We start from the raw sequence: 25708 nt of genomic DNA, 5'->3' as shown, positions 1-25708 counted from the left end.
GATATTGTATCATGTATGAGTACTTCATTCCTTCTTTCTTTTTCTTTTTGCTGTGCAAGCATGGCTTGTGGGATCTTAGTCTCCAACCAGGGATGGAACTTGTGCCCTATGCAGTGGAAATGTGGAGTCCTAACCACTGAACTGCCAGGAAATTCCCTGTACTTTATTTCTTTTTTATGGCTGAATAATATTCCTTTGTACAATGTATATTAATTTTTGTTTATACATTCATCAGTCGATGGACGTTTGATGGTTTTTTTTTCTTTCAATTGTCTTCTATTTGAATCTGTGTCCTTTTCCTCCGGATTGACTTCTTCTCAGTTTTGTTCGCGTCATTAATTATCCGGCTTATTACTCTTTCCTGCTTTGTGAATGTTAATTTTGCTATGAATTTTTGTCTATATACCTGTTATTTATTCTCTCCTTCAATAGATCATTTTTAGTCTTCTCTTTTCTATCTTGAGATTTCCTTTCCTTGGTTAAGTAGTTTTTTCCCTGGGGTCCCATGACTCCTTGTCTCCTTTTGATTATCCTTGTATTAACAAAGAGGAGTCCTCGAGTTTTAGCCAGAGATGGGCTGTATGGGTTGTTACATTTTCAGATTTTGAGCTGGGTGACAGGGTAATCTAGTCATTTCTTTTTCCGTTTTTGGGTTTCCAGCAGGCTTTCATCTAGTGCAACTTCGTTGCCTAAACAGTTGGAGTACCCTCAAAACATTTTGATCCCTAATACACCAGACACTGGTTCAGAGTCAGACTCTGGAATCAGCTTGTCTGTGTAACTCTGGAAAAGTTATTTAACCTTTTTCTGCCTCAGTTTCCTCCTATATTAAAAAAGTGAGTAATGGAGGATAATTAGGAATTATTTCATAGTTTGAGAATGAAAGCACTTTGCTACCTAGTTGCTTATTTAACTTCTGTGCAGAGTACATCATGAGAAACGCTGGACTGGAAGAAACACAAGCTGGAATCAAGACTGCCGGGAGAAATATCAATAACCTCAGATATGCAGATGACACCACCCTTATGGCAGAAAGTGAAGAGGAACTCAAAAGCCTCTTGACGAAAGTGAAAGACGAGAGTGAAAAAGTTGGCTTAAAGCTCAACATTCAGAAAACGAAGATCGTGGCATCCGGTCCCATCACTTCATGGGAAATAGATAGGGAAACAGTGTCAGACTTTATTTTTTTGGGCTCCAGAATTACTGCAGATAGTGACTGCAGCCATGAAATTAAAAGATGCTTACTCCTTGGAAGGAAAGTGATGACCAACCTAGATAGCATATTCAAAAGCAGAGACATTACTTTGCCAACAAAGGTCCGTCTAGTCAAGGCTATGGTTTTTCCTGTGGTCATGTATGGATGTGAGAGTTGGACTGTGAAGAAGGCTGAGCGCCGAAGAATTGATGCTTTTGAACTGTGGTGTTGGAGAAGACTCTTGAGAGTCCCTTGGACTGCAAGGAGATCCAACCTGTCCATTCTGAAGGAGATCAGCCCTGGGATTTCTTTGGAAGGACTGATGCTAAAGCCGAAACTCCAGTACTTTGGCCACCTCATGCGAAGAGTTGACTCACTGGAAAAGACTCTGATGCTGGGAGGGATTGGGGGCAGAAGGAGAAGGGAATGACAGAGGATGAGATGGCTGGATGGCATCACTGACTCGATGGACGTGAGTCTCAGTGAACTGCGGGAGCTGGTGATGGAGGCCTGGTGTGCTGCGATTCATGGGGTCGCAAAGAGTCGGACACAACTGAGCGACTGAACTGAACTGAACTGAACTGAACACAGTCAATAAATACCAGCTGTGATAACAGTTGCTTTGTATGGCATAGAAGGAGAATCCTGTCTCTGTAGAAACAGCTTCTGAGTATACCATAACCTTTTTATTTACTGAGTATTGTTAAAAATAAGTGCACAACGAGCACCTTTGCTCACTGCTTATTTTTTTCCTCTCATTTCTTTTAGTTATTTAAGATGTTTCTAGAATAGGATTATTAGTTTGAAAGATATTAATATAAAAGACTTCATGAATGTTAAGTTTATTTTCAGAAGATTCTTTCTGAGTTGTTTCATTGGCATTACAGAAAATGTAGAAACTACTGAAGAAGTTACAAATTAACATTTGAATATATTACTTTCTTATTTTGTGCATGTCTCTATGGAAATACATACTCTTTTTTATATATACAGATTTGTAGCCTGTTATAGAATCTTTACACATAAACATATTCTAAGAATTTCAAAACTGTTTTAAGTAGCTGCATGCTGCTGCTGCTAAGTTGCTTCAGTCATGTCTGACTCTCTGCGACCCTTTAGACGGCAGCCCACCAGGCTTCCCTGTTCCTGGGATTCTCCAGGCAAGAACACTGGAGTGGGTTGCCATTTCCTTCTCCAATGCATGAAAGTAAAAAGTGAAAGGGAGGTTGCTCAGTTGTGTCCGACTCTTAGCGACCCCATGGACTGCAGTCTACCAGGCTCCTCCACCTATGGGATTTTCCAGGCAAGAGTACTGGAATGGGGTGCCATTGCCTTCTCCGAAGTAGCTGCATAAAATTATGTAAATGAATGTCTGCGGAATTTAATAATTCCTGCTGTATTTAAACTTCTTTTTTTAAACCACTTTCCCCAACACAAAGCCATGTTGAAGGTTCTTTGTTAACAAATCTTTGCCCATATTTCTGGTTATTTGCTTCAGATGAATTCCTAGAAGTAGAACTACTGGATCAAAGCACATGAACATTTATAAAACCTGATGCATATTGTCAAATTTATTTCTTTTGGAAGCCAGCTGTATACCATTCAGATAGATCACTGTGGGTGGTAGTTTCGAAACACGCAGAGATAAAGATTTATCATTGTCTTTAGTTTTATACTTTTTAGATTGGGTTCTTTCATCATATTAATTAGTTTCTCTCTTTAATTAAAGTGGCCTGCTCTCATTACCGATTTCAACTTGATCATGATTGGTAAAATTAAGAAAAAGACACAACCAGAAATTGTGAGGTTTTTATATTTAAAAGTCACTAGTATCATAGGGTTCATTAACTGCGTCTGAAATATTTATTCTTTTTAGTTTCTAAATCGTTCTATGTTTAGGATGTGCTGGCATTTACATGAGGTATATGTTATGATATAGTACAGTAGCAACGGAGAAGGCAATGGCACCCCACTCCAGTACTATTGCCTGGAAAATCACATGGACAGAGGAGCCTGGTAGGCTGCAGTCCATGGGGTCGCTAAGAGTCGGACACGACTGAGCGACTTCACTTTCACTTTTCACTTTCAGGCATTGGAGAAGGAAATGGCAACCCACTCCAGTGTTCTTGCTTGGAGAATCCCAGGGATGGTGGAGCCTGATGGGCTGCCGTCTATGGGGTCGCACAGAGTCCGACACGACTGAAGTGACTTAGCAGCAGCAGCAGCAGTACAGTAGCAAATCAGTTTTGATAACTGATTTGATTTGATTTGATTAACGGATAGTTTATCTTTTTGGTTGGTTAACCATCCTGTCTGAATGCCATCAACACATTAGATGATCTGTAACTTCAATGGTATTTAATTGTCAAAGGTAGTAGCAGTTTTGAAATGATAAATAATAATAAAAAACCAGAACTTTGACCTAATTCTGGCTGCTGTGGTGACTTCATTCCTGCCCTACCCTGCTGTGTATCATGGAAGGAACTATAAAAATAGTGTAGTAATCAGTTTCTGGAACAACAGTTGTTAAGCCAGGTGTTCTCTGTCCTTTGTGCTTGTCTTTAATGAGAAAAGATAGAAGTGGTAGTAAAAGAGTTAGAGATCTGAATTTGAATTCCACTTTTGATCTTTCTGCTCTGTGACTTTGGACAGATTATACCTCATCTATAAACTGAAATAATTTTGCAGTCCAGTGCCTTGAAAACTCAGTAAATTACTGGTATTTAGTGCTGTTACTGACAGTGAATAAATAGCATCACGTAGTAGGGTTTGCATTCTCCGGAGCTAAAAGAGTTTTTTGTTCTGGTTTTTCCCAGTAATCAAGAATTCTGTTGATTTAGTTATGTATTACTAGAGGAATGTAGTAACTTTTGTTTTTCTTAACAAAATGGGGATAACAGTACTTGCATTTACAGATTGTTAGGACTATTAAAGAGATCATATAGCATAAAAGGATTTTTATAGGACAGGGCCTGTCACAACATAAGTTTCAGTAAATATTTATTGTTTTATTGTTTATAGTACAGATATAATGGACCAGAAGATGGTGTGGAACAGACTTATTAAGTGTTTTTCCCTTAATATGCTTTGTGCTTAGTCGATCAGTCATGTCTGACTCTTTGTGACCTCATGGACTGTAGCCCGCCAGGCTCCTCTGTCCATGGGGGTTCTCCAGGCAAGAATACTGGAGAATTGCCATTTCCTTCTCCAGGGGGTCGTCCCAACCCAGGGATTGAACCCAGGTCTCCTGAATTGCAGGCAGATTCTTTACTGTCTTAGCCACCAGGGAAGCCCTTTTCCCTTAATGATTAAATTCAAATTAGGTTAATTCTCACATTCCATTTCTTCTCATTGCTCAAGTTTCTCCTGCATTTGCTTGGCCTTTTCTCGCTGGTATCTCTTTCCCGTAATGGTTTTTGGCACCAGATCTTCTGCCTGTATTGTTCTGTATCTATGTTAGTGAAATTGAGCCATTGTGATTTAGGCTTGCCTTTGCAAAAATCCTCCAGGGGAACACAGGTAGGTGTGGAGGAGAAAAGTGTCTGATAATTGAGATTCAGTGGTTGAGGAAATAAATATTCTAGTAAGGGCAGTTTTAATCTCAAGTTACAGATGTCTATTCTAGGTAGCAAAATTTGAGGATGTTAAATCAAAGAACACCAGGGATTCTCTTTGAACCCCAGAGCAGGAAATGTATACATGGACCTCAGGGGCGCCAGGAGGCTGTTTCCATAGGGGTTCTATAGTCTCTTGTTGCTGCTTTTTTTTTTTTTCCCTGCACATTCTTTCTCTTCTTTATGTTGACCATCTGCTTATTCACCAGGTTATACTTGACTCAAAGTGACAGCTCCAACTGCCAGATCTTTAGCGAATTTCACTTTATCCATAGCTTTCTGGCCCACATGCTAAGAGGAATCTGATTAGCTTATCATTTCTCTTCAGATTGATACTAGGAGTTTGGCCATTTAGAATAATACTTTTGATATAGTTATTTGTGGCCAGAGGTGGTAGGAATCATGAAGTTGCCCTTTCTAGGCAGGTGTCTTAAAACATAACTGTTACAGAAAATATTTTGAAAAGTGTTTATTTGTTGGGAACTTTATTTTTCCCAGTGCAGTACATAGCTCTGTTTTAAAATATAAACTTCCAGTGTGATTTCATTAATAACCAACTCAGTGATACCTGTTGTGTTAGAGTTTGGTTCTTGTTTGAAAGCAGCTGAGAACTGGTCAAACTAGCTCAAGTAAAGGGACATTCATTGTAAATACACCCTGAGCAGTTAAGGGACAGTAATCCAAGGTCAGAAATGCTAGTAAATAAATAAGGCCAGTAAATAAATAAATGCTAGTAAATAAGAAAGGCAATTACAAAGAATGCTCAAGCTACCACACAGTTGCACTCATCTCACATGCTAGTAAAGTAATGCTCAAAATTCTCTAAGCCAGGCTTCAGCAATACATGAACCATGACCTTCCAGATATTCCACCTGGTTTTCGAAAAGGCAGAGGAACCAGAGATCAAATTGCCAACATCCGCTGGATCATGGAAAAAGCAAGAGAGTTCCAGAAAAACATCTATTTCTGCTTAATTGACTATGCCAAAGCCTTTGATTGTGTGGATCACAATAAACTGTGGAAAATTCTGCAGGAGTTGGGAATACCAGACCACCTGACCTGCCTCTTGAGAAACCTTGTATGCAGGTCAGGAAGCAACAGTTAGAACTGAACACGGAACAACAGACTGGTTCCAAATAGGAAAAGGAGTACATTAAGGCTGTATATTGTCACCCTGCTTATTTAACTTATATGCAGAGTACATCATGAGAAACACTGGACTGGAAGAAACACAAGCTGGAATCAAGATTGCTGGGAGAAATATCAATAACCTCAGATATACAGATGACACCACCCTTATGGCAGAAAGTGAAGAAGAACTAAAGAGCCTCCTGATGAAAGTGAAAGAGCAGACTGAAAAAGCTGGCTTAAAGCTCAACTTTCAGAAAACAATGATCATGGCATCCGGTCCCATCACTTCATGGGAAATAGATGGGGAAACAGTGGAAACAGTGTCAGACTTCATTTTTTTGGGCTCCAGAATCACTGCAGATGGTGATTGCAGCCATGAAATTAAAAGACGCTTACTCCTTGGAAGGAAAGTTATGACCAACCTAGATAGCATAAGACATTAGTCCTGAGTGTTCTTCGGAAGGACTGCTGCTAAAGCTGAAACTCTAATACTTTGGCCACCTCATTCGAAGAGTTGACTCATTGGAAAAGACCTTGATGCTTGGAGGGATTGGAGGCAGGAGGAGAAGGGGACGACAGAGGATGAGATGGCTGTATGGCATCACTGACTCGATGGACATGAGTTTGAGTAAGCTCTGGGAGTTGGTGATGGACAGGGAGGCCTGGCGTGCTGCAAGTCATGGGGTCGCAAAGAATTGGACATGACCGAGTGACTGAACTGACTGAACAGTTTCTCTGAGGCTCAGTTCTAATCTCTTAAATAGGAATAATTACTGTGAGATTGTTGTGATGATAACATCAATATGCACATTGCATGTTCTCTTCCTTCCTTACCATTCCCACTCTTCTTTTTGCATTTTTTAATTAATTAAAAATTTTTTTTGACTGTGCTGAGTCTTCATTGCTGCACTCAGGCTTTCTCTCATTTTCTAGTTGCAGTGACTGGGGGCTACTCTAGTTGCACTCAGGTTTTCTCTCATTTTCTAGTTGCAGTGCAAGGGCATCCCATTGCGGTGGCTTCTTGTTGCAGAGCACAGGCTCTAGGTGCGTGGGCTTCAGTAGTTGTGATGCACAGGCTCGGTTGCCCCACAGCATTTGGGATCTTCTTGGACGAGGGATTGAACCCATGTCCCTGCATTGGTAGGTGGATTTTTAACCACTCGACCACCAGGGAAGCCCTTTTTTTCATTTTTGTAGCCAATCCTACTTTTTTCTTGGGAAACATACATAGAATTCCGACAATCTTGGTTAAAACTATTTGTAGGTTTTTGGATTTTCGGGAAATTCCTAGCATCTAGTTAAAAGCATGTTTATAGATTCCATAGGAACAGCTACTAATAGTATAGAACTTTAAATGTGTTTAAATTACATGCTTTGTAAATGTTAATTTGTCCTGAAGGTTCAAATTGATTTTATCTATTGTTTGTAGAATTTGTAGCTAAGATGCTGTCCTCATCTCCCCTCCTTATTTTTACCACCTGAAGTTTAGGAACTTATTCAATGTGCTTACCTGAATAATGCAAAGGCTTGTATTGTGACCCTAGCTTCTGTTTCAAGGCCCTTTGAAACTGTTTACTGTAGTAACAAATCTTATCTCTATGTCTCTTTGTTCTTATATGGCTTAAATTGAGCCTATTTTGAATTTTATAAATTTATGTTTGTGACAAGCATCCCAAAGCTGTTACATCTTCATGACACAGTGTATCATTTGTAGCATTGGGTCTTGAAAATGTATAATTCAGAACAATGTATTTTTATGTGCTGTCAACTCGGTAGAATTAGGATTATTGGGTGGTATACAGGCAGCATACTAATAAAATTCTTAAATTGATCCCTCCAGCTGTATTCCAGTTCATGCTCCATACTCTACTCTCTCCCTGCCTGGCTGTAGTTTGGCTCTTTGCATTCACCCAGTGCTAGACATTGTACACATACATTTGGAGGTAATGATGATTTGATGAGGGGGTTTGGGAATGTTCCACTTCAGGCAGTCAGCCATCTTTCTTAGGTAGGCTGGAAAGCCTTCCTTTTTAATAAACGAGGGACTGTACTCTAGCCTTAGCAAAGGTGGCTTCTTGCTTATAATTGAGAGGTCCAGTAGACTGTTGGACAGGAAAGGGTTTTTGAATTATGACTGTTTTGTGTAATCTATTCCACACTTCATTCTTGCTCTTAAATATTACCTTCTAGTAATGACCTTGAAGATGAGTTAGTTGAAGTCTAGAAAGATTGTTATGATGTGGGTAGTGCATTTAATTAGGTAAAGTTTGAAGGGATTCTTGTGATACTTGCTGTTTTTTTCCTCCTGGTTTTGAGATTCTAGGCACTCCCAGAGATCTTCCAATATGGAGAAATGTCGAGTTCACTCAGTTATGTAGTTCGTAGTGCCTTTCCCTGATGTTTGTCAAAGACATAACTAGCTTGGATCAAATGAGTCCCCTAATTTGTACTTAACTGTTCACAGTTGTGGACAAGTACTTTTGGTCTTTGAGCCAGTAGCAGGGTTTAGGTCACATAATCATCTACATATACTATTGCCCTTCAACATGTGATCTTTACTTACTAAAATGTATGAACAATAGCTATCGTAATTCTCGTGTGATGCCATTTCCTTTTTCTTTTTCTGGAGTCTGTGTTTTTCATGTTTGAAAGCAAGAGGGATTGGGAGGGGAGAAAGCGCAGGGGTCATTGCTGAACCTGATGGTTAAAGGTAAGTGAATGTTTAATCTTAGTCACTTGATTATTGTTATTTTCCTTGTCAATATGTGAAAGTAAACATCAAAAAGCTTTTCAGTTGTATTTAATGTGTATGTAAAATTCAAGGTGCTAATGTGAAACTTTTCCCTCCTCTATTCTAAACATTAGGTACGTTCTATGGATGAACTGAATCATGATTTTCAAGCACTTGCTCTGGAGGGAAGAGCGATGGGAGAGGTAAGTAAATTGGTGTGTCAGAAATGTGGGTCTGTTTTTAAGGGAAGGTTGGAGCTGTCTCTCATCAAATGTGTCCGAATCTAGTCTCCAGAAGTATGTGCTTGCTTTTCCTTGTTGCCATCCTCATGATAGGAGTGGGATATTGCAGAATTTTGCCAAAACAATATCATTATAAGGAGAATGTTAACTTTAGCCTAATATGTTAAAAATAAAACCAAAGTATAAGCACAAATTAATCAGTATTTATCTTAACCAGTCAGTTGGAAATAGAGGTGTTAAAATTTTACAAAATAACTTAGTTTTATATGCATCAAATGTCCTTACCTTTGCTTCATTTTTCAGTCATTAGGTTCTTTTGCAGTGAAAGAGTTTTTAGATTGGCTGCTAGTCAATATGTTGATAACCTATTTTAAGAGGATGTTGCAGCTTTTGAGGATGTTGTTTGTAGTTCCATTTTGAAGAAGGAATTGAGTGTTTTGGTAAATAATTCCAGAAGATTGAGGCCTGAGCTAGTCACCCATTACATAGAATTTAGAAAAAAGGATTTTCGTTTGTTTGTAATGTTTAAAATTTACAGAAAGTAATATTTACTATCATCTGTTATATTGATAGTGAAGATTGCCATAATTCTGAAAGAGGAATATAGATCAAGGACAGATGATTTCTGGTGCTTCTGTATGTTGACAATAAGTGTTTTGGTGATAGGCAGACATACAGTTTGCATTAATTGTTGAAGATGTCACAGGTTCACAAACTAGACATTTGGTTGTGATTCTTTTTTTCTGGAGAGTAGCCTTAGGTTTTTTTCCCCCTGTTTTATTTTTTGTATATCTAATATTTAAAAGCTCCCATGTCTATTTTAATGCTTTAAAGGAGGGAAAATAGGTATATGCTGGATTCTCTTTTATACCATTCATTAAATATATTTGTTCTTAATGATTTAGCCGTATTCTTTGATCCAGGCACTGTGCTAGGTTCTGAGGACTCAAAATTAAGATAATTTTCTTTCCTGATTTATAACAAATATTCATTGACTACCGTTGTGACTGAGCATTAGTTAAAGTCTTGGTGCTTTGATCCTAAGATTCTTGCTGTCTTGGTTATAACATTTTGTTTGTAACTTTTCCAAGTCATCTTGTGGTCAAAGTCCTATCATCTTGTGGCCTGTTTTTGTTTTTCCTCTAGAGTTTGCAGATGGGATTGATAGGTATTCTTATGTTTTCCGGTGCTTGCCTAATATTATTGAAACAGTGCACATTAATAAACCCTGTTTGGTTATTAAGTAAAATATTTTCTCACTGTATTTCTGGAACAGAATTTGAACAGAAAGTTAACATGTATCTGATACTAAGTATAGGTGGGGAAACTGCATTTATCTGCTTTCCCATTCCTGTGATGGTAACCTGGTTCACTCTACTGGAAATCTAATCCCAGTCTTAAAATTAGTTACACAAAATAAAAATAATACCCTGTTACTGTTTTGTAAGCAACACTTCAAAATCTCTAAAGACTTAACTCTATAATCAAAGAACAATGAACAGAAAGTGAATTTTATTTAAATTAACAACAAAAATATTTTTAAAAATCATTTTTTTTCTTCCCAAAATGTCCCTTCCTCCCAAGGTCTCCAGACCGCACCCTCCTTACTTTGTTAGAAATGTCATTTTTTTGATGTTTGTATGTAATTCCTCAGACCTCTATGTAGGCTTATTTAAATAACTAAACAAAATATACATTCCAACAGTAATGCAGGGTCACTCTTCTTTCCTTGTTATTAACAAAGTAGTAATAACTAGTATTTGTTGACCACCTATTAGGCAGATGTTAAGAGGTTTGCATGTATTATCTCATCAATAACTCAGGACGGTTCTTTTATTCAGATAAAGAAAAAGGCTGAGATTAATTAAATTGCTCAGGGTCATAAATCTAGAAAGTGATGGAGCTGGAACTCTGACCTGGCTACCTCTCTAAAACATGAGAGTGAATAAAGCCAGTACTTAGAATTGATGGCAAAAATCTCATTTTAGTAAGCTTTATAACAATAGATATTTGGGGGAGGATTTTAAAAAATGCTTAATATACTTCCTTCCCAAAATACGGATACTTAATTCAAGTTAGTTTTTGAAAGTATAACCCAGTGTCCAGGCACAAAGGGAACAAACTAAGCATGGAGTGAAGTTTTGAATTCGAGGAACTCTTTGTTTAGCTGGTTGAGCATGGAATGAATATACATGACAGCGGGGAGTGTGCACTGTTTTTCTTTGTGTGGCTCATGTTCTGAGGAGGTTAGTGATGAGTACTGGCAAGACTAGTTTGTGATTACTTGAATGGAGGAGGTATAGGACTTGAGAAATATCCTATAGTTAGGATTCATATAGGGGTAGGTTGGGAGAATGTTTTTGTAGAGATAAAAGGGAGATGAACACAAAAGAGAAAGGAAGAAAATAAGTTTTTGTAATAAAAAAGTTTCTAATTAAATTCATTGAATTTCCTTCTTTTTAAACAATAAAGCATCTCTGGGAAGGGATGTGTGTGAATGTAGTCTTTACCCACATAAACACTAAAGTTTCAAGTAAATTGCCTAAGCCAAGCACAGTATTTTTTTGCTGCAGTTATTTTATTTGTATTTGTATGTGTCTGTGTGCTTGTGTGAGAGTCCTCCTTAGGGCAAATAATACCTATGTTCAAGAATGTATGAATCTTTGGAATTCAGAGAATTGGCTTCTTTCAAAGTAATTGATTTCTGGTAAAGTTAGTGCTGCCTGGTTCTTGTTATTTTTTTTCCCTCGTCAAAGCCAGTGTTCGATAGACTCCTAGAGTCACTTTGCTGTATTTAGAGTGTTTCTTAGAAATCTTGCTCAGAAGTGACTATTTAAAACTTCACCTTCAAACCTTGCTGGTTGTCTGAAATACAGCTGTTCATAGCTGAAGGACACGGTACAAATGCTTTACTTGCCTCCTGTTCTAAAAAGTACACATAAAAAGGAAGGTAAGAAAATCTGTTAGGCTTAGGGCTACAAATTATTTTCAGATATTTCATCTACTATCCTTGCTAGCAGCCTCTTTCATTCAACTTTAAGTTCAGTTCTGAAAAGTTTAAAGGCATAGATTATTTCTGGTAGTTGAGTATTCAAGAGTGTATCTTTGTAGTACTGAGGAAGGCTCATTGCCCTGATGTTTCTGGGCTCTGTTTCTCCCATGGTTATTTGGCTTATGATCTTGCATGACTTATTTACTCTACATATAGGAGGGCAGCATTATTACTCTTTATGTCCTGAAAGGGATGGATTTGCAGAGGTTGGTGGTTCTCATTTGAAAGTACGTCAAGTCTTTGACAGAAAAGACACTTTATCCTGAATAATTGGTTTTCTCCCTTTTAAAAACCAAGAAACTTTTTTCTTTTTAAGTTTCCTTAATGTTTTACATATCGTTTACTTGACAGTGTTCAGGGACATTAATAATAGTGATTATTTCTGGAATAAATGGAATGTATTTAGATATGTGGCCCTTCATCTTTGTTTTAGAAAACTGAAGCATAGAAAAACTTACCCTTGGTAATAGACAAGTTTGTAAACAAGAGGAATGAAATCTGGAAAGTGCTTCTGTATGTGGAGTAATAATGAATCCTACCACGTTTCCTGGAAGTAGAATAAGGTGAGATATACTTAAAACATAGATGTAGGTTCTCATTAGGCATTACTTAGGAATTCTGCCCGTAAATGTGAGAAAGCAGAAAGGCTTGTAGAGTAAGGAGTTTGACAATGATTTGAAGAGCTCTTAACCCAAAGAAAGGTATAGCTTTGTGGGATGGCAGCTCACTGGACAAGAAGAACCCTTATATCACCACTTCCGGCCTTGCCTCAGACACTCATATTCTTTGGACTTTGCTCTTTTTCCATGGGTAAGACAGATATTGGACTAGATAGTTTTCCAGGACCCTTTTAAGTCTTAAGATCCTTGAAGTTTGTCCTGATTTCTATCTTTAAAAAGACAAAACATAGGAATAGTTTTGCCTTTTCTAGGATATGCCAGAGAGTATCTTAAAGATGTGTTTAGACTGTGATGTAGTGATTCTGTAACTTTTCACTGGGGTCTCTGACTCATTCACCATCTGCAGCTGCATAAGGTACTGAAGTGTTTGTCCATCAGGGCTCATAGGGTGGTAATTTGGGAATTGGGACAGGTAGGAGCCTAATGTGGACACCAGGTCCACATCTTTCATCATGGCATGATAGCTCACAGAATTGGAGGCTTTGGGGTAGCTAAATGTACATTTATGATCCACAGCCCCAGAGGGGCTAGCCTTACATTGTAAATTCCTTGCAGGTAGAGTCCCATAAAAGTAACTCAGTTGACTCTAAACTGGATTGAATTTTGGAAAGGAATATGTTGTCTGTTAGCAAGATCCTTTTTTGCAGCAGAGAGGGAAAAATAAATAGAGCCTGTGGTGCCTTAATACAGAAATATCAACCCAGCAGTGTAACACACCTTTGCCCCACAAAACGCAGCTTTTGAGTATGTAGAGGAAAAAGGTTTCTAGTTCCGTTCACTTTGTATTAATACCATTTGATTGTTGGGCATTTTTGACATCTTGTTATTAAAATGAACTGTTTTCTTTAGAGAAAACAGCCAGGCAGGCCAAGTGACCTGGAGGAAGTTAATAACTATCTTGTATTCTGTTAATGATTGTGTAGAGGAGAAGTGACCTTTATATGAGTATTCTTTCGGAAGTTTCTGGGATCTCTTAATAGTTTTGGGATGGGGATTGGGCATTTTGAGAAAGAAGATTGATTAAGAAGGTGTCTTCTAACCCTGTGATTGTGGGTGCATGTGACATTTGAAACCTGATGCCCAGTTCTGTCCTGTGACTTTGAGACCTGTGTGGAACCCCACTCATTTCCAGTCTCTTCCTTCTGTCCTGCACTGGGAAGAATGGGCAGACCTATCACTCTATGTGTTGAGCTGTCTTGGAATGTTTGAATACAGTAAAACATGCCCCTTTGAAGCAGGAGATACCTGATCCACATGTTGCTTAGTTTGTCTTCATTAAATTTCTCTTCTTTTACCCTCCTTTTTCTCAGTTTTTATTTTTTTCATCCACATCAGTATGTTTTATTTGAAAGCAAGCTAACTAACTGCAGTAACACATTAAAACTTCAAGACACTTTGGCATTGATATTATTTCCTGTGTGAATCTTCCAACAAATTTTTGAGAGATATTAGTACCATTTTTATATGAGGGAGGTGAGTTCTAAGGTCAAGTGACTCCAGCTAAGATCAGAAATATCAAAATGTGGATTGACTTCAAGTTCTGTTTCATTAGGCTCAGAAATAATAATAGCTGCAATCTACATATACCATTTTCCAGGTACTTTATTAATCACTTCATACACATTAACAGTTTTCACAGTGGTTGTGCAATACAATGACATCTGGACAAACATGGATTACAGAGGTTAACATGATCATGGGCCAGCTGTTTAAACCTAGCTTCTATTACTGTAGATCCTGAGCCTCCCTACTGTTACTTTGCATGTCCAGAGCCTATCCAGTACTCAGAAATCCAGCTTTGCTTATCAGCTCTCCTATGAAAGGTTTCTTGCTTTCACCAACCAGAAGCTACAGAGGAAATTCAAGTAGCAAGTTGTTTGTTTATATCGTTTCTGTGGCCCTAGTTTATTTTATATATGTGATTTGTGTAAATATTTTCTATTTCCTTGAACATAAGTTTGTTGAGGGCACAGGCTTCAGCTAATACGTGCTTAGCTAACAGTGGCTGCCTAATACTGTGTTGAATGAATTGTTTACCAGTAAATATTTTTTTCTAAGTATCAGTTCCTCTTTATTTTCCCTTTTACTTCAGAAATTCCCTCAGGGAACCTCAGGAGACCTCAATTCAATTCAGTAAATATTGATTGTATTCTGTATTCATACTACTTTTCCATCCTCAGGGATGTGGGGTTCTGAAAAGGGGAAGGATGAGGAACAGATAAAACTGAAAAGTATTTATTCAGTCTGTTCTGCAAATGTTTATATTTTCAAACTATTCAATGATTATTTTACCAGAGTACATAAGATGAATAGCATATCAGCAATGCTGTTATCATCCAAGTTCAATTTTATATATAAAAGGCATTTATTATAAAGGATCTTTTGTTTAATGTAGCTGTAAGCATAGGACACATTCTTTGGGCCATCTGCTAGGGCGTGGAAATACCCTCATTATACAACCAGACGTAATAATGGTGTTCAGAAAATTGGAATTGCTCTTGTTATATTTCTTTTTCAAACTTGTATTAAACTATGTTGTGTATAATTCTTTCTTGTTTACTTTTATTTTGCTGATGAGGACCCAGAAGACGAAAATTAATTCATTGTCACCTAATTGATTAATGCATTCTGTGATCCTCATTTTAGCAAAATGTATAGAAGAAATAGTTTATTTTCTGTTACATGCACATCTATGACATTTTCCACTCTTGGAACATATAAAAGAGAGAACTTGTCCATAAATGGCATACTGAGACTCTTCTCTTGTCAATTTAATAGTTAAAATTAGCCCGAGGATGACTGGTTGTGTGGGTCCCATCTTAGTTGTGGGTCCCAAACTGAGTGTTTGGTCCCATCTTGAGGAAGAGGATTCTATCCTGTTTTAATTGAGCTGTTTGCTCCCTGCTTGTGGAATACGAGGGGATTAGGTCATGAAGCAAACTAGATGTTTTCATGGTTTTATTCATGCACATTACAGATTTCCTAAGTGACCTGGAAGCTTATCTTTTGTGCACTGGGCTCCCAGGTACTATTGCAAGTAATCATTTATATAATTATTTAGATCAAACCATGTAATTTATACTTAGATAAAAACAAATGACTTTATTTATAGGTAACTTAAAGGTGGCCAGGGTAATAACATTGTCTTCTGTTTCCTTACATGCTTTTCCTTATATTGTGCAGAAAAACCTGGTTCAATTCAGTTCAGTCGCTCAGTTGTGTCTGACTGCAACCCCATGGACTGCAGCACACTAGGCTTCCCTGTCCAGCACCAACTCCCAGAGCTTGCTCAAACTCATGTCCATCAAGTCAGTGATGCCATCCAACCATCTCATTCTCTGTTATCCCCCTCTCCTCCTGCCCTCAGTCTTTCCCAGCATCAGGGTTTTTTCTAGTGAGTCAGTTCTTCGCATCAGTTGGCCAAAGTATTGGAGCTTCAGCTTCAGCGTCAGTCCTTCCAATGAATATTCAGGACTTCTTTCCTTTAAGATTGACTTAGGTTTGATCTCCTTGCTGTCCAAGGGACTCCCAAGAGTCTTCTCTCACACCACAGTTCAAAAGCATCAATTTTTTGGCACTCAGCTTTCTTTATGGTCCAACTCTTAACATCCATACATGACTATGGAAAAACCATAGCTTTGACTAGATGGACCTTTGTCGGCAAAGTAATGTTTCTGTTTTTTAATATGCTGTCTAGGTTTGTCATAGCTTTTCTTCCAAGGAGCCAAGCGTCTTAATTTCATGGTTGCAGTCACCATCTGCAGAATAAAGTCTCTCACTGTTCCCATTGTTTCCCCATGTATTTGCCATGAAGTGATGGGACCAGATTCCATGATCTTCATTTTTTGAATGTTGAGTCTTAAGCCAGCTTTTTCACTCTCCTCTTTCAGTTTCATCAAGAGGATATTTAGTTCCTCTTTGCTTTCTGCCATAAGGGTGGTGTCGTCTGCATATCTAAGGTTATTGATATTTCTCCCGGCAATCTTGATTCCAGCTTGTGCTTCATCCAGCCTAGCATTTCACATGATGTACTCTGCATATAAGTTAAATAAGCAGGGTGACAATATACAGCCTTGACATACTCCTTTCCCAATTTGGAACTCGTCCGTTGTTCAATGTCTGGTTCTAACTGTAGCTTCTTGACTTGCATACAGATTTCACAGGAGGCAGATCAGGTGGTCTGGTATTCCCATCTCTTTCAGGATTTTCCAGAGTTTCTTGTGATCCACACAGTCAAAGGCTCTGTCATAGTCAATAAAGCAGAAGTAGATGTTTTTCTGGAACTCTCTTGCTTTTTATATGATCCAGTGCATGTTGGTAATTTGATCTCTGGTTCCTCTGCCTTTTCTAAATCCAGCTTGAGCATCTGGAAGTTCTTTGTTCACCTTGGGCATTTTTTCATTTTCTGAACATAATTTACTGTTTGTGAAGTTAATCAGAGAAGAGTTTCTTTTGGCTCTATTCCAGTAACTTGAAGTGAGACAGTATAAAGAAAACTTTATTTTCAGTGGCTTCAGGAAGGGATGTGCAGTGGAGAAAGATTTAGTGTGGAACTTGCCCCAGGTTAATTTACCACAAAATATTATGGTGCTTGAGGTACTAACAGTATCTCTGATTTTTTTTTTAAAGGGCATGCTTTATGAGAGCAGCCAATGTCTTTTGTGTGTTTAGTTTCAAGGATAAAGTTGTTAACAGTGGTTGTATTTTTTGTGTGGTAAAGAACATTGGGAAAACTTTGTGCTTCGTTGAAGACTATTTTTTTTTTTTTGACCCAGCTGTGGGGTGTTCCCTGAGTCTTAACCCCTGGACAGCCAGGGAAGTCCCCAGAGTACATTTAACAGTTGTCCAGTTAACAATTGTCCTCAATTGAAGAACTGTTTGCAATTTGGTCTATTTTGTGGTGGTCCTAAAATTTCAAAGCTAGCAAATTCTTATTATCTTTAGTTAATGGCTCTTTTTGCCCTTATTGTTCCCAGCAACTCACAGTGAATCCTCAGGACAGCCTTAAAACTTTACACTTTGGAGTTGTAGCTTTAAGCTTGTGACACCATATTCTTACATAATTGGATCCTGTTGTCTTCTGGTCTTTGCACTCAACTGACTCTGTGGAATAGGTTCCTGATTAAGACAACTTCAGTGGTAGACTGGCTTATTTATGTATACTTAGTGACTTCATTCTTGATCATTATAATGGGCTATGAATCTTCCGTTTAGAAATTAAAATAATTTAAAATGCCTTGAAAGCTGAGCGAAGCATTTAAGCAGCAGTTTGTATTACCTTCCCTGCTCCCACTTCCACAGATCCCTTCTTTTATCATTTTATGGCGAGATTACTGAAGTCACCTTTTTGCTTGGCTTCCCAGCATCTGTTTGCTTTCCCTCACTCCATTTAATAAAGGGATGTTAAGTTAATCTTTTAAAGTGAATTTTTATGGTTTTATTTTCTGTTGCTGCCTGTTGGATTAGAGCCCAGCTCCTCAGTGCTCCACTGAGCCTCACTGGCAGCTAGACCAGTTGTTCTTTTGTTACCCTCTCCTTACTGCTCCTCTAGTTGGTGGCCAGGTTTCTTTTTTATTGGTGGGCATCAGGACAGAGAAGCCTGGCATGCTGTGATTCAGGGGGTCACACAGAGTCAGACACAGCTTAGCTACTGAACGGCAGCAACCTGCCCCACTTTCAATTCTACCTTTGCTCTTTCGGAAAGCCCTTTCCGCTTTCTACTTCTCCCTCCTTAAGGCGTTCCTTGACCATTCTGTGCCAGGTACTGTTCTTTCTTCATCTCTGTAGGTTGTGGAGTTTAACAGTCTGCATCGCACTAAGTTAGTGTGCTTACTTTGAAATGCTTTGTAAGTGTATCACTTTGATTCCTGGTAGGTTTGTAATCTTTCCTTCAAGGCAAAGACTTCTTGTTATTTATTTATTTTACTATTTTTGTTACTTCCAGTAGTGGCTTCTGTGGTTTGTGCATTTCAGTGTAAGTTCAACTAATAGTTTACTTTTTGAAATCTGTAAGTACTTCAGATGCCAAACCTTTTGTTTTTTTTCAGTAGTCAGAAAAGCAGTACTGGTTTTCTGGATAGGAGAGAGATCAAATTACCACATATTGGCCAGGCCTAAGTGATTTGTGTAACTTCATCATTAGTTGTGGAGGTGTTATTAAAGGACATTAGATACAACTATTAGCAGTGCTTATTGTGATAAGAGTTTAATAACCCTGGAAAAATATTTTTTAAAAATCTGTTAATTTTATATACTGCAGTTATAATTATGCAAAAAATTAAACTTTTTTTTCTTAAAAGGAATATACTAGATTTTAACCAAAAGATGTTACCTATGAGACCATTAATATGGAAATTTGTTTTCACTAGTAGTCATCTTGCCATATAGGCTAAAACTTTTAAGTAGTAATTGCTAGATGTCAGATTATGGTGCTGCCTAGTAGTAAAATGTGAGAAAAAGTTATAGCAAACATTGATTTTTCAACAATTTTTTATGACTTGAATAAAATGAAACTGTAAAAATGTTTATAAACATTTAAAAATAATCTTCGCATAGAAGTATTGAGTAACTGATGCAGGACACTTCCTTAATTAGTAGATACATAAGTGAGAAGTGAGAATTTAGAGGATCATATTCCTTAAACTTGAAAGCAAAACCACCATATTCTTTGTTTTTTTTAAAACCAAAGATTAAACCTGTGATTAAACCATTGAACATTTTCAACTTTCTTTATTTAAGCTACAGTTTTTAAAGTGGACTGAAAGTTACTATCTGCTTGCTTAAAAATATTTGAAGCATGTGGTCTGAGCTCTTTTAAAATTCCCACTAACTTTGGTCACTTTGAAATTATGTTGTAGCGAAATGTATCTGCTAAGAGAAAATGCCTTATTTGTAGTGAATTCTGTACCACTATCTCAGTTTTTATTAAAAATCAGTTCTAAATCATAATAAAAATGTATATTATAACAAGTCATCCATAATCCCACTACATCAACAAATACCTATTTCAGCTTTTATTTTTCTTTCCAATCTTGATCCAAAAGGGAAGGGTCCATGAAGAGAAGCAATCTTTACATGTACGATTTTGTATTTTGCTTTTAAAATTTAATGTGATTTTATAAATACTACATATAATCATGACAGCTATTTTGGGTGAGCGTACATTGTTGGATACAGCTGTACCTTACTGAACATTTAATTTGCTCCCAGCTTTTTTGCTTTTATTCTTTGAATGTGAAGCTTCCCCCCGCCCCTTTGAATTATTTAATGTTGATAAACTCAGGAATGAACATGACTTTTTTTTAACCTAGCTTTTAAATTTTTTATTATTTTAAAAAATTTTATTGAAGTGTAGTTGATTTACAGTGTTGTGTGTTAATTTCTGCTGAACAGCAAACTGATTCATTCGCACATGTACCCATACTCTTTTTCGTGTTCTTTTCCATTATGGTTTATCACAGGATATTGAATATAGTTCCCTGTGCTATACGGTAGGACCTTGTTGTTTACCCATCCTGTGATTATAACAGTTTGCATCTGCTGATCCCAAACTCCCAACTCATTACTTTCCCACCTTCGCCTCAATTCTTGGCGACCACACATCTGTTCTCCATATCAGTAAGTCTGCAGTTTGATAGATAGTTCATTTTTACCGTATTTGGATTCCACATGTAAATGATAACGTATATGGTATTTATCTTTCTTTTTCTGACTTCATTTAGTATGGTTATCTTTAGGCCCATCTATGTTGCTGCAGGTAGTAGTATTTTACTCTTTTCATTGAATGTATATATCACAGCTTCTTTATGGACATTTCGGTTGTTTCCATGACTTGGCTGTTGTAGATAGTGGTGCTTATGAACATAGGGGTGCATTATCTTTTTGGATTATGCCCCGTTTTGTTTGGATATATGCCCAGGAGTGGAATTGCTGGGTCATATGGCAGCTCTAGTTTTTAAAGAAAGCTCCATATTGTTTTCCATAGTGGCTGCAACAATTTACATTTCCACCAACAATGTAGGAGGTGAACACGACTCCTAATGTACAATCCTTTCCAAAAGAATGGTCCTGACAGTGAATGGAGGTATGTACAAGGCTTTTTCTTTATGCCTTGTAAAGGATATTGATTTATTCTGTTATATGTAAACCATTTTGTGTTAAAACTTCAGTAATAAAGCTTTATGTGTATAATATAAAGTATTATGAACTATCTCACTACATTTCCCAACAACCCTCTTGGTATGGAGGGCCAGGAAGCCCCTTAGGGCATTAATATTTTTGAGAATGGTTTTCTGAAAATTACAGTTATCACAGTCAGAGCTATTGGTTTACCAATAGTACTTCTTTACTGCCATCAGTGCTGAGTGGTCCTTTCTCTGAGTTGATGTCAAATTCTTTTAATGTAATGAGGATATTTACCAAGAGATTAAAAAATTTTGGAGGGGGCTATATCTTACCAGCTAGTTAAAATATGAGGTATTTGATTCCTGTATTGGCTACATTCCAGTGAAACTAAGCTTGTGTGGGAAGTTTGCATTGCCACATGAGATGATCAAACCTGGTCATGCCTTTGGGGCTGTAGCAGCCTGTACTCTTTAAGAAGCCAAATTTCTGCTTTGAGAGAGAGCTCTGTGTACCGTAGTGTGTAAGTAGTTACCTATTTTATTCCTCTTGAGTACAGCATACTTAATGGAGTTTCCCTCTGTTCAGGTATTAGTGGTGGTATGGTCAAACACATCCAGTCCTTAATAATCAGCTTGCTTCTTAGTTTCTGCAAAGCTGTAATCATGGTTCTTGCAGTGTTTTTGTTAGGGCTCTTAATTTTACAGGATTTACACTGAAGTGGGCTGGGTGATGTTGTGCTCACATTTGTGAGTTGTATACACAGGGGCATCTCACTGGCTTTGCCATTAGTAGTGTGAAGTCTATTAGTTACTATTTTGTTATTAAATAATATTAACAGCTAACTCTTTGACTGGTTACTCTTGAGTTTTGCCTTGTTCCATGCTATAACATTCAATGTTTGTAACAGTTCATTTTATCAGTGACAAAACTGAGACCTAGATGAATAAATTCAACACAGTTGGAACATGAAGCCATTTTTATTTGTCTGGTTTTAAAAATGATTTCAGAGTAGTTGTGTGTGCTTTACCCACTATATTACTTCTTAAAATAAGAAGCCTGGAGGTTTTTGATGTTCTTAGCCTTTTAGAACACTTTTGTTTAAAGGACTGTTGGTAGGGGTTAATGTGATGGTCGATTATGCAAGTGTGGCTTTGTGTATTGTCTTTTTTTTTTTTTTAAAAGTGTTTCCAAACAAAATTTATAGAGGTTTCCCAAGTGCCTGACATTGCTTATAAACCAGTGGTGCTTGGTTTCTACTTTCTTCTTGAGAAGCCGCATGAATAAGCTTACTGATTTCTTTACTCTTCTTAAGTCTTTTCTTTTACAAACCTGTAGTTCAAGCTGGGATTAAAGAGTGTATGTGTTTTTCTTCTTAAGACTGAAGAGCAGATACTATTGGAGGGGCAGTTAGGAATCCTACATAATGGGACAGTACAAGGAAGAGTACAAGGCCTGTGGTATTGCTGTTGTCAGATGGTAGGGCCTCCCAAGCCCTGGTTCTCAATTTGTGTGTCTTAAAGGGGATGTACTAATTTAGAGCTGATTGGATTATAGAACTGACCTGTACTAACTAGAACTGCAAGAGATGAGTATATGAAAACTAAAATGCTGTTTACTAATTTATAAAGAGAGAGCAATTCTCAAGTGGATCAGCATGTTTGGCTGTAGGCGGAAACATAGTTCTCTTAAGAAGTTTGCTTGGTAAGCAGAGTCTGAGCCAGGGAACTTGGAAGTTTTTAGTGGCTACTGTACCCACACTGCTGTCTCGTCTGATGCACTAATTGCTTTTATAAGGACAGACTTGTTTATGCATCCTATTGGCTCTCCTTAAACTTGGGTACTGGACAATACTGCCTTCTTCATCTGACTCCCTGGCTCTACTTTTCTTTTGTTGGACCAATTCCTAATTCCCTTATCTTCGTTTAGAATTGTCAAATCTTTTAATCCTCTTACTGCTTAATCTTTCTTTAAATTGAATTCTGTAAACTTCTGCTGTGATCTGTTCTTTGTTCCTGTCAGAGAGCAGTCTTTATTTTCAAGTTCTTGATGGGGTAAGCAGTAACCATCTTTTTCATAGACTAGTTGCATTTCAATGTTTGGTAATTGAATTTAGGTGTGGCTTATGTGAAGTTTTAATGGACATGAATTAAACTCAATGGATATAAATCTGAGCAAACTGGGAGATAGTGGAGGACAACCTGGCATGCTTCAATCCATGAGGCCTCAAAGGATACAACTTAGTGACTGAATGATGGCAGCAAGAAGTGAAGGTTTGCAGGTTGGCGAACCTGGATGCTTTAGCCTGTGCCATGGATGATGTTGGGGATTCCCTGGTGGCTCAGACGGTAAAGCATCTGCCCGCAGTGTGGAAGGCCCAGGTTTGATCCCCGGATCGGGAAGATCCCCTGGAGAAGGAAATGGCAATCCACTCCAGTACTCTTGCCTAGAAAATTCCATGGATGGAGGAGCCTGGTGGGCTACAGTTCATGGGGTCGCAAAGAGTTGGATGTGACTGAGCGACTTCACTTACTTATGGATGATGTTAACCTTTAGAGGGCTTGAATCTTAATTTGAAATAATTGGATACTCATCATCACCTTGTTTTATATTCAGTAGATTACAGCTCCTTTTAGTATGATCAGGTTCAAACAGTGTCTTTGCTTTAGATGACTCCTGGTTTTGTGATTGCTACTAATTCTCAGTAAGCTTAACGTATCTAAGTCCATTTAATTTTGCAGAATTAAAAACAGTAATTTTTTCTTTTTATTACAGAAGGGCTATAAGACAAAGTGAAACAAATTTTTTCAAAATCAAAAAATATTAGAAGTAGAACAAGACTTGCTTCTTGAAAACAAAATCTTAAAGATATTTTAAATGTAAGAAAACCCTTGTGTATTATTCACAGCTATATTAGTTACCTATTGCTGCTTACTAAATTACCCCAAAATTTAGTGGCTCAAAATAGGATCCTAGTCATGACTTTGCAAGATTCTCTATTTCAGGGTCCCTGACAAGCTGTAGTCAAGATTTCAGCCCCAGCTGGGGCTACAGTCATCTCAAAGTCCCAACTGGGAAAGGAACTGCTTTCAAGCTCACTCACGTGATTGATATCAGGATTAAGTTTCTTGCTGGTTGTTAGACTGAGGACCTCGGTTCATAACGAATTGATGTCCAGTGACCTCTCTTGGTTCCTTGCCATATGTGTCTGTCTATTGGGCAGCTCACGATATAGCAGCTAGTTTTATTAAATTGAGAAGGAGCAAGGGTGAGAGAGGAGCAGAAACAAGATAGAAGTCAGTATCTTAAGTCTTGAAAGCAACACTCCCATCATTTTTGCTTTGTATTGTTGCTTAGGAGCAAGTCACTAGGTTCAGCCCACAGTCAAAAGGAAGAGGGGGAGTCACATGAGGGACTGATTACCTAGAGGCAGAGACTTTAGGAGAATTGACTTGTTATTGCCTTCCTCTGCTGCTTTCTTTTTCTTTATCTCTTACAGACTTTCCTTTTCATTCCCTGCCATTTTTATTAGTAATAAGTTAATTGATCTTCTTGGCTACTTTGCCAGATCGTACGGGGTTTTAGTACTTTTGGGACTGCTCCTAGCACGTCTTCAGGATTTATATTTGTAGATACTGTTCGTGGTGGGAGACACCATTTCCTCTTAGTATCTGACTGGAGTCTTGAATTTTTTTAATATGTACACATTGTGTGCATTGTACTACATCATTTTATATAAAGGACTTGAGCATTTGAGAATTTCAGTATCCAAGGAGGCTCCTGGAACCAATCCTGCATGAGTACCAAGGGGCAACTGTATCCCTTTGAGATTTGTTGCATCTGTTACCACTTTGAAATACAGTCTCCGATTTTTAGTACCTTTCTACATGTTTCTTGTATTATTGTTTCCTTCTGAGAGAAGTTGACCTGAAAGTGGCTCACTTTATGTGGACCTGCTTTTACTGGCTTTGCATGTTATAACAACCTGGCAAGCTGCAGTGAAAGAAGGCAGGGTCTTAGAAGTCATGTTTGAAGCCTTGAGTTCAGGGCTGCTGCTTTCAGTAAGCAGTTTGACAAATTACGGAAAGACTATGTTTGCACATGGAGGCCGGTGCTGGGAGAAGCTTGAGTTTTGAGTAAAGGTTTCCAAATTTGTGTCAAGAGGGATGAGCAGTATAATGAATGTATTTCATCACCTTTGCTCTCTTTCCAATATGTGAGACTAAAGTTAACCGACTGATGAAGTGTCCCTTGTGCTGACGTTCTTTTGGTGCACAGAGAAGTTGATGCAAACTCTTGTTTGCTCACACTTCGTACAAAATACAGGAGAAAGATCTAATAGGGTTAGAAAGATCTAACCAACAGGGAAAGAAATTCTGTTTCTATTTGTAGTCTTATGAGAGGGCATTTTTGAAATTAAGAGAAGAAAAAGAAGTTTAAAAACAAGAATTCTTGAGTTGTGCATGGGTAGTGCATGTTAATTTTCACTGTCCCTTCTGTGGTTTACAGCTGTTTTGCCTTGGTGTAATGCCACTGAATACATTTATTAAGAACCTCCTTTGTGGTGGACATTGTGTTAGGTGCATATCTACAATATCTCTAATCATCACAGCATCCTGAAAAATATCTCCTTCATTAGTACAAAGAAAATGAGGCCCAGGGCAGTCCTGCATTTTGTCCTAGGACACATTGAAGTTGTTTAGTCTAGGGCTTCCTGACTCCATTGCTTAGCTATGGTCTAGGCTCTTGCTCCCACCTGTCCTCATTGTCTTTCAAATTAACAGACTAGCTGTGTCCTTGTTTCTTTGAGAGAATGAACCCTAGAGGCACACTAGGAATTGACTGCTTATAACTGCTCATCATCAAGTAAACCAGTGCCTCTGTGCAATTAAATGTCAGACCAAAATAGGTCTTTTTTTCATGACCTTGTTGGACCAGGAAA

At 37.9% G+C, this 25708-nt stretch overlaps 1 protein-coding gene across 50 annotated transcripts in view; it reads left to right on the top strand.

Moving 5' to 3' along the window:
- The window catches only part of PUM1 (pumilio RNA binding family member 1), a 125940-nt gene that overhangs the window by 28714 nt on the left and 71518 nt on the right, over positions 1-25708 (top strand). For all 50 annotated transcript variants that reach the window (XM_086333176.1, XM_086333156.1, XM_086333095.1 and 47 more), the window contains exon 3: positions 8806-8874. In XM_086333176.1, the coding sequence (XP_086189302.1) occupies positions 8806-8874 (69 nt within the window). The remainder of the gene's footprint in view (positions 1-8805; positions 8875-25708) is intronic.

This window comes from Bos grunniens, chromosome 2, assembly GCF_055505025.1.
Source record: "Bos grunniens cultivar Pamir isolate PY7600 chromosome 2, Bosgru_T2T1.0, whole genome shotgun sequence".
NCBI classification, from domain to species: Eukaryota; Metazoa; Chordata; class Mammalia; order Artiodactyla; family Bovidae; genus Bos; species Bos grunniens.
Note: the sequence above shows the minus strand (reverse complement) of the source record. Positions and strands in the feature narration are given on the sequence as shown.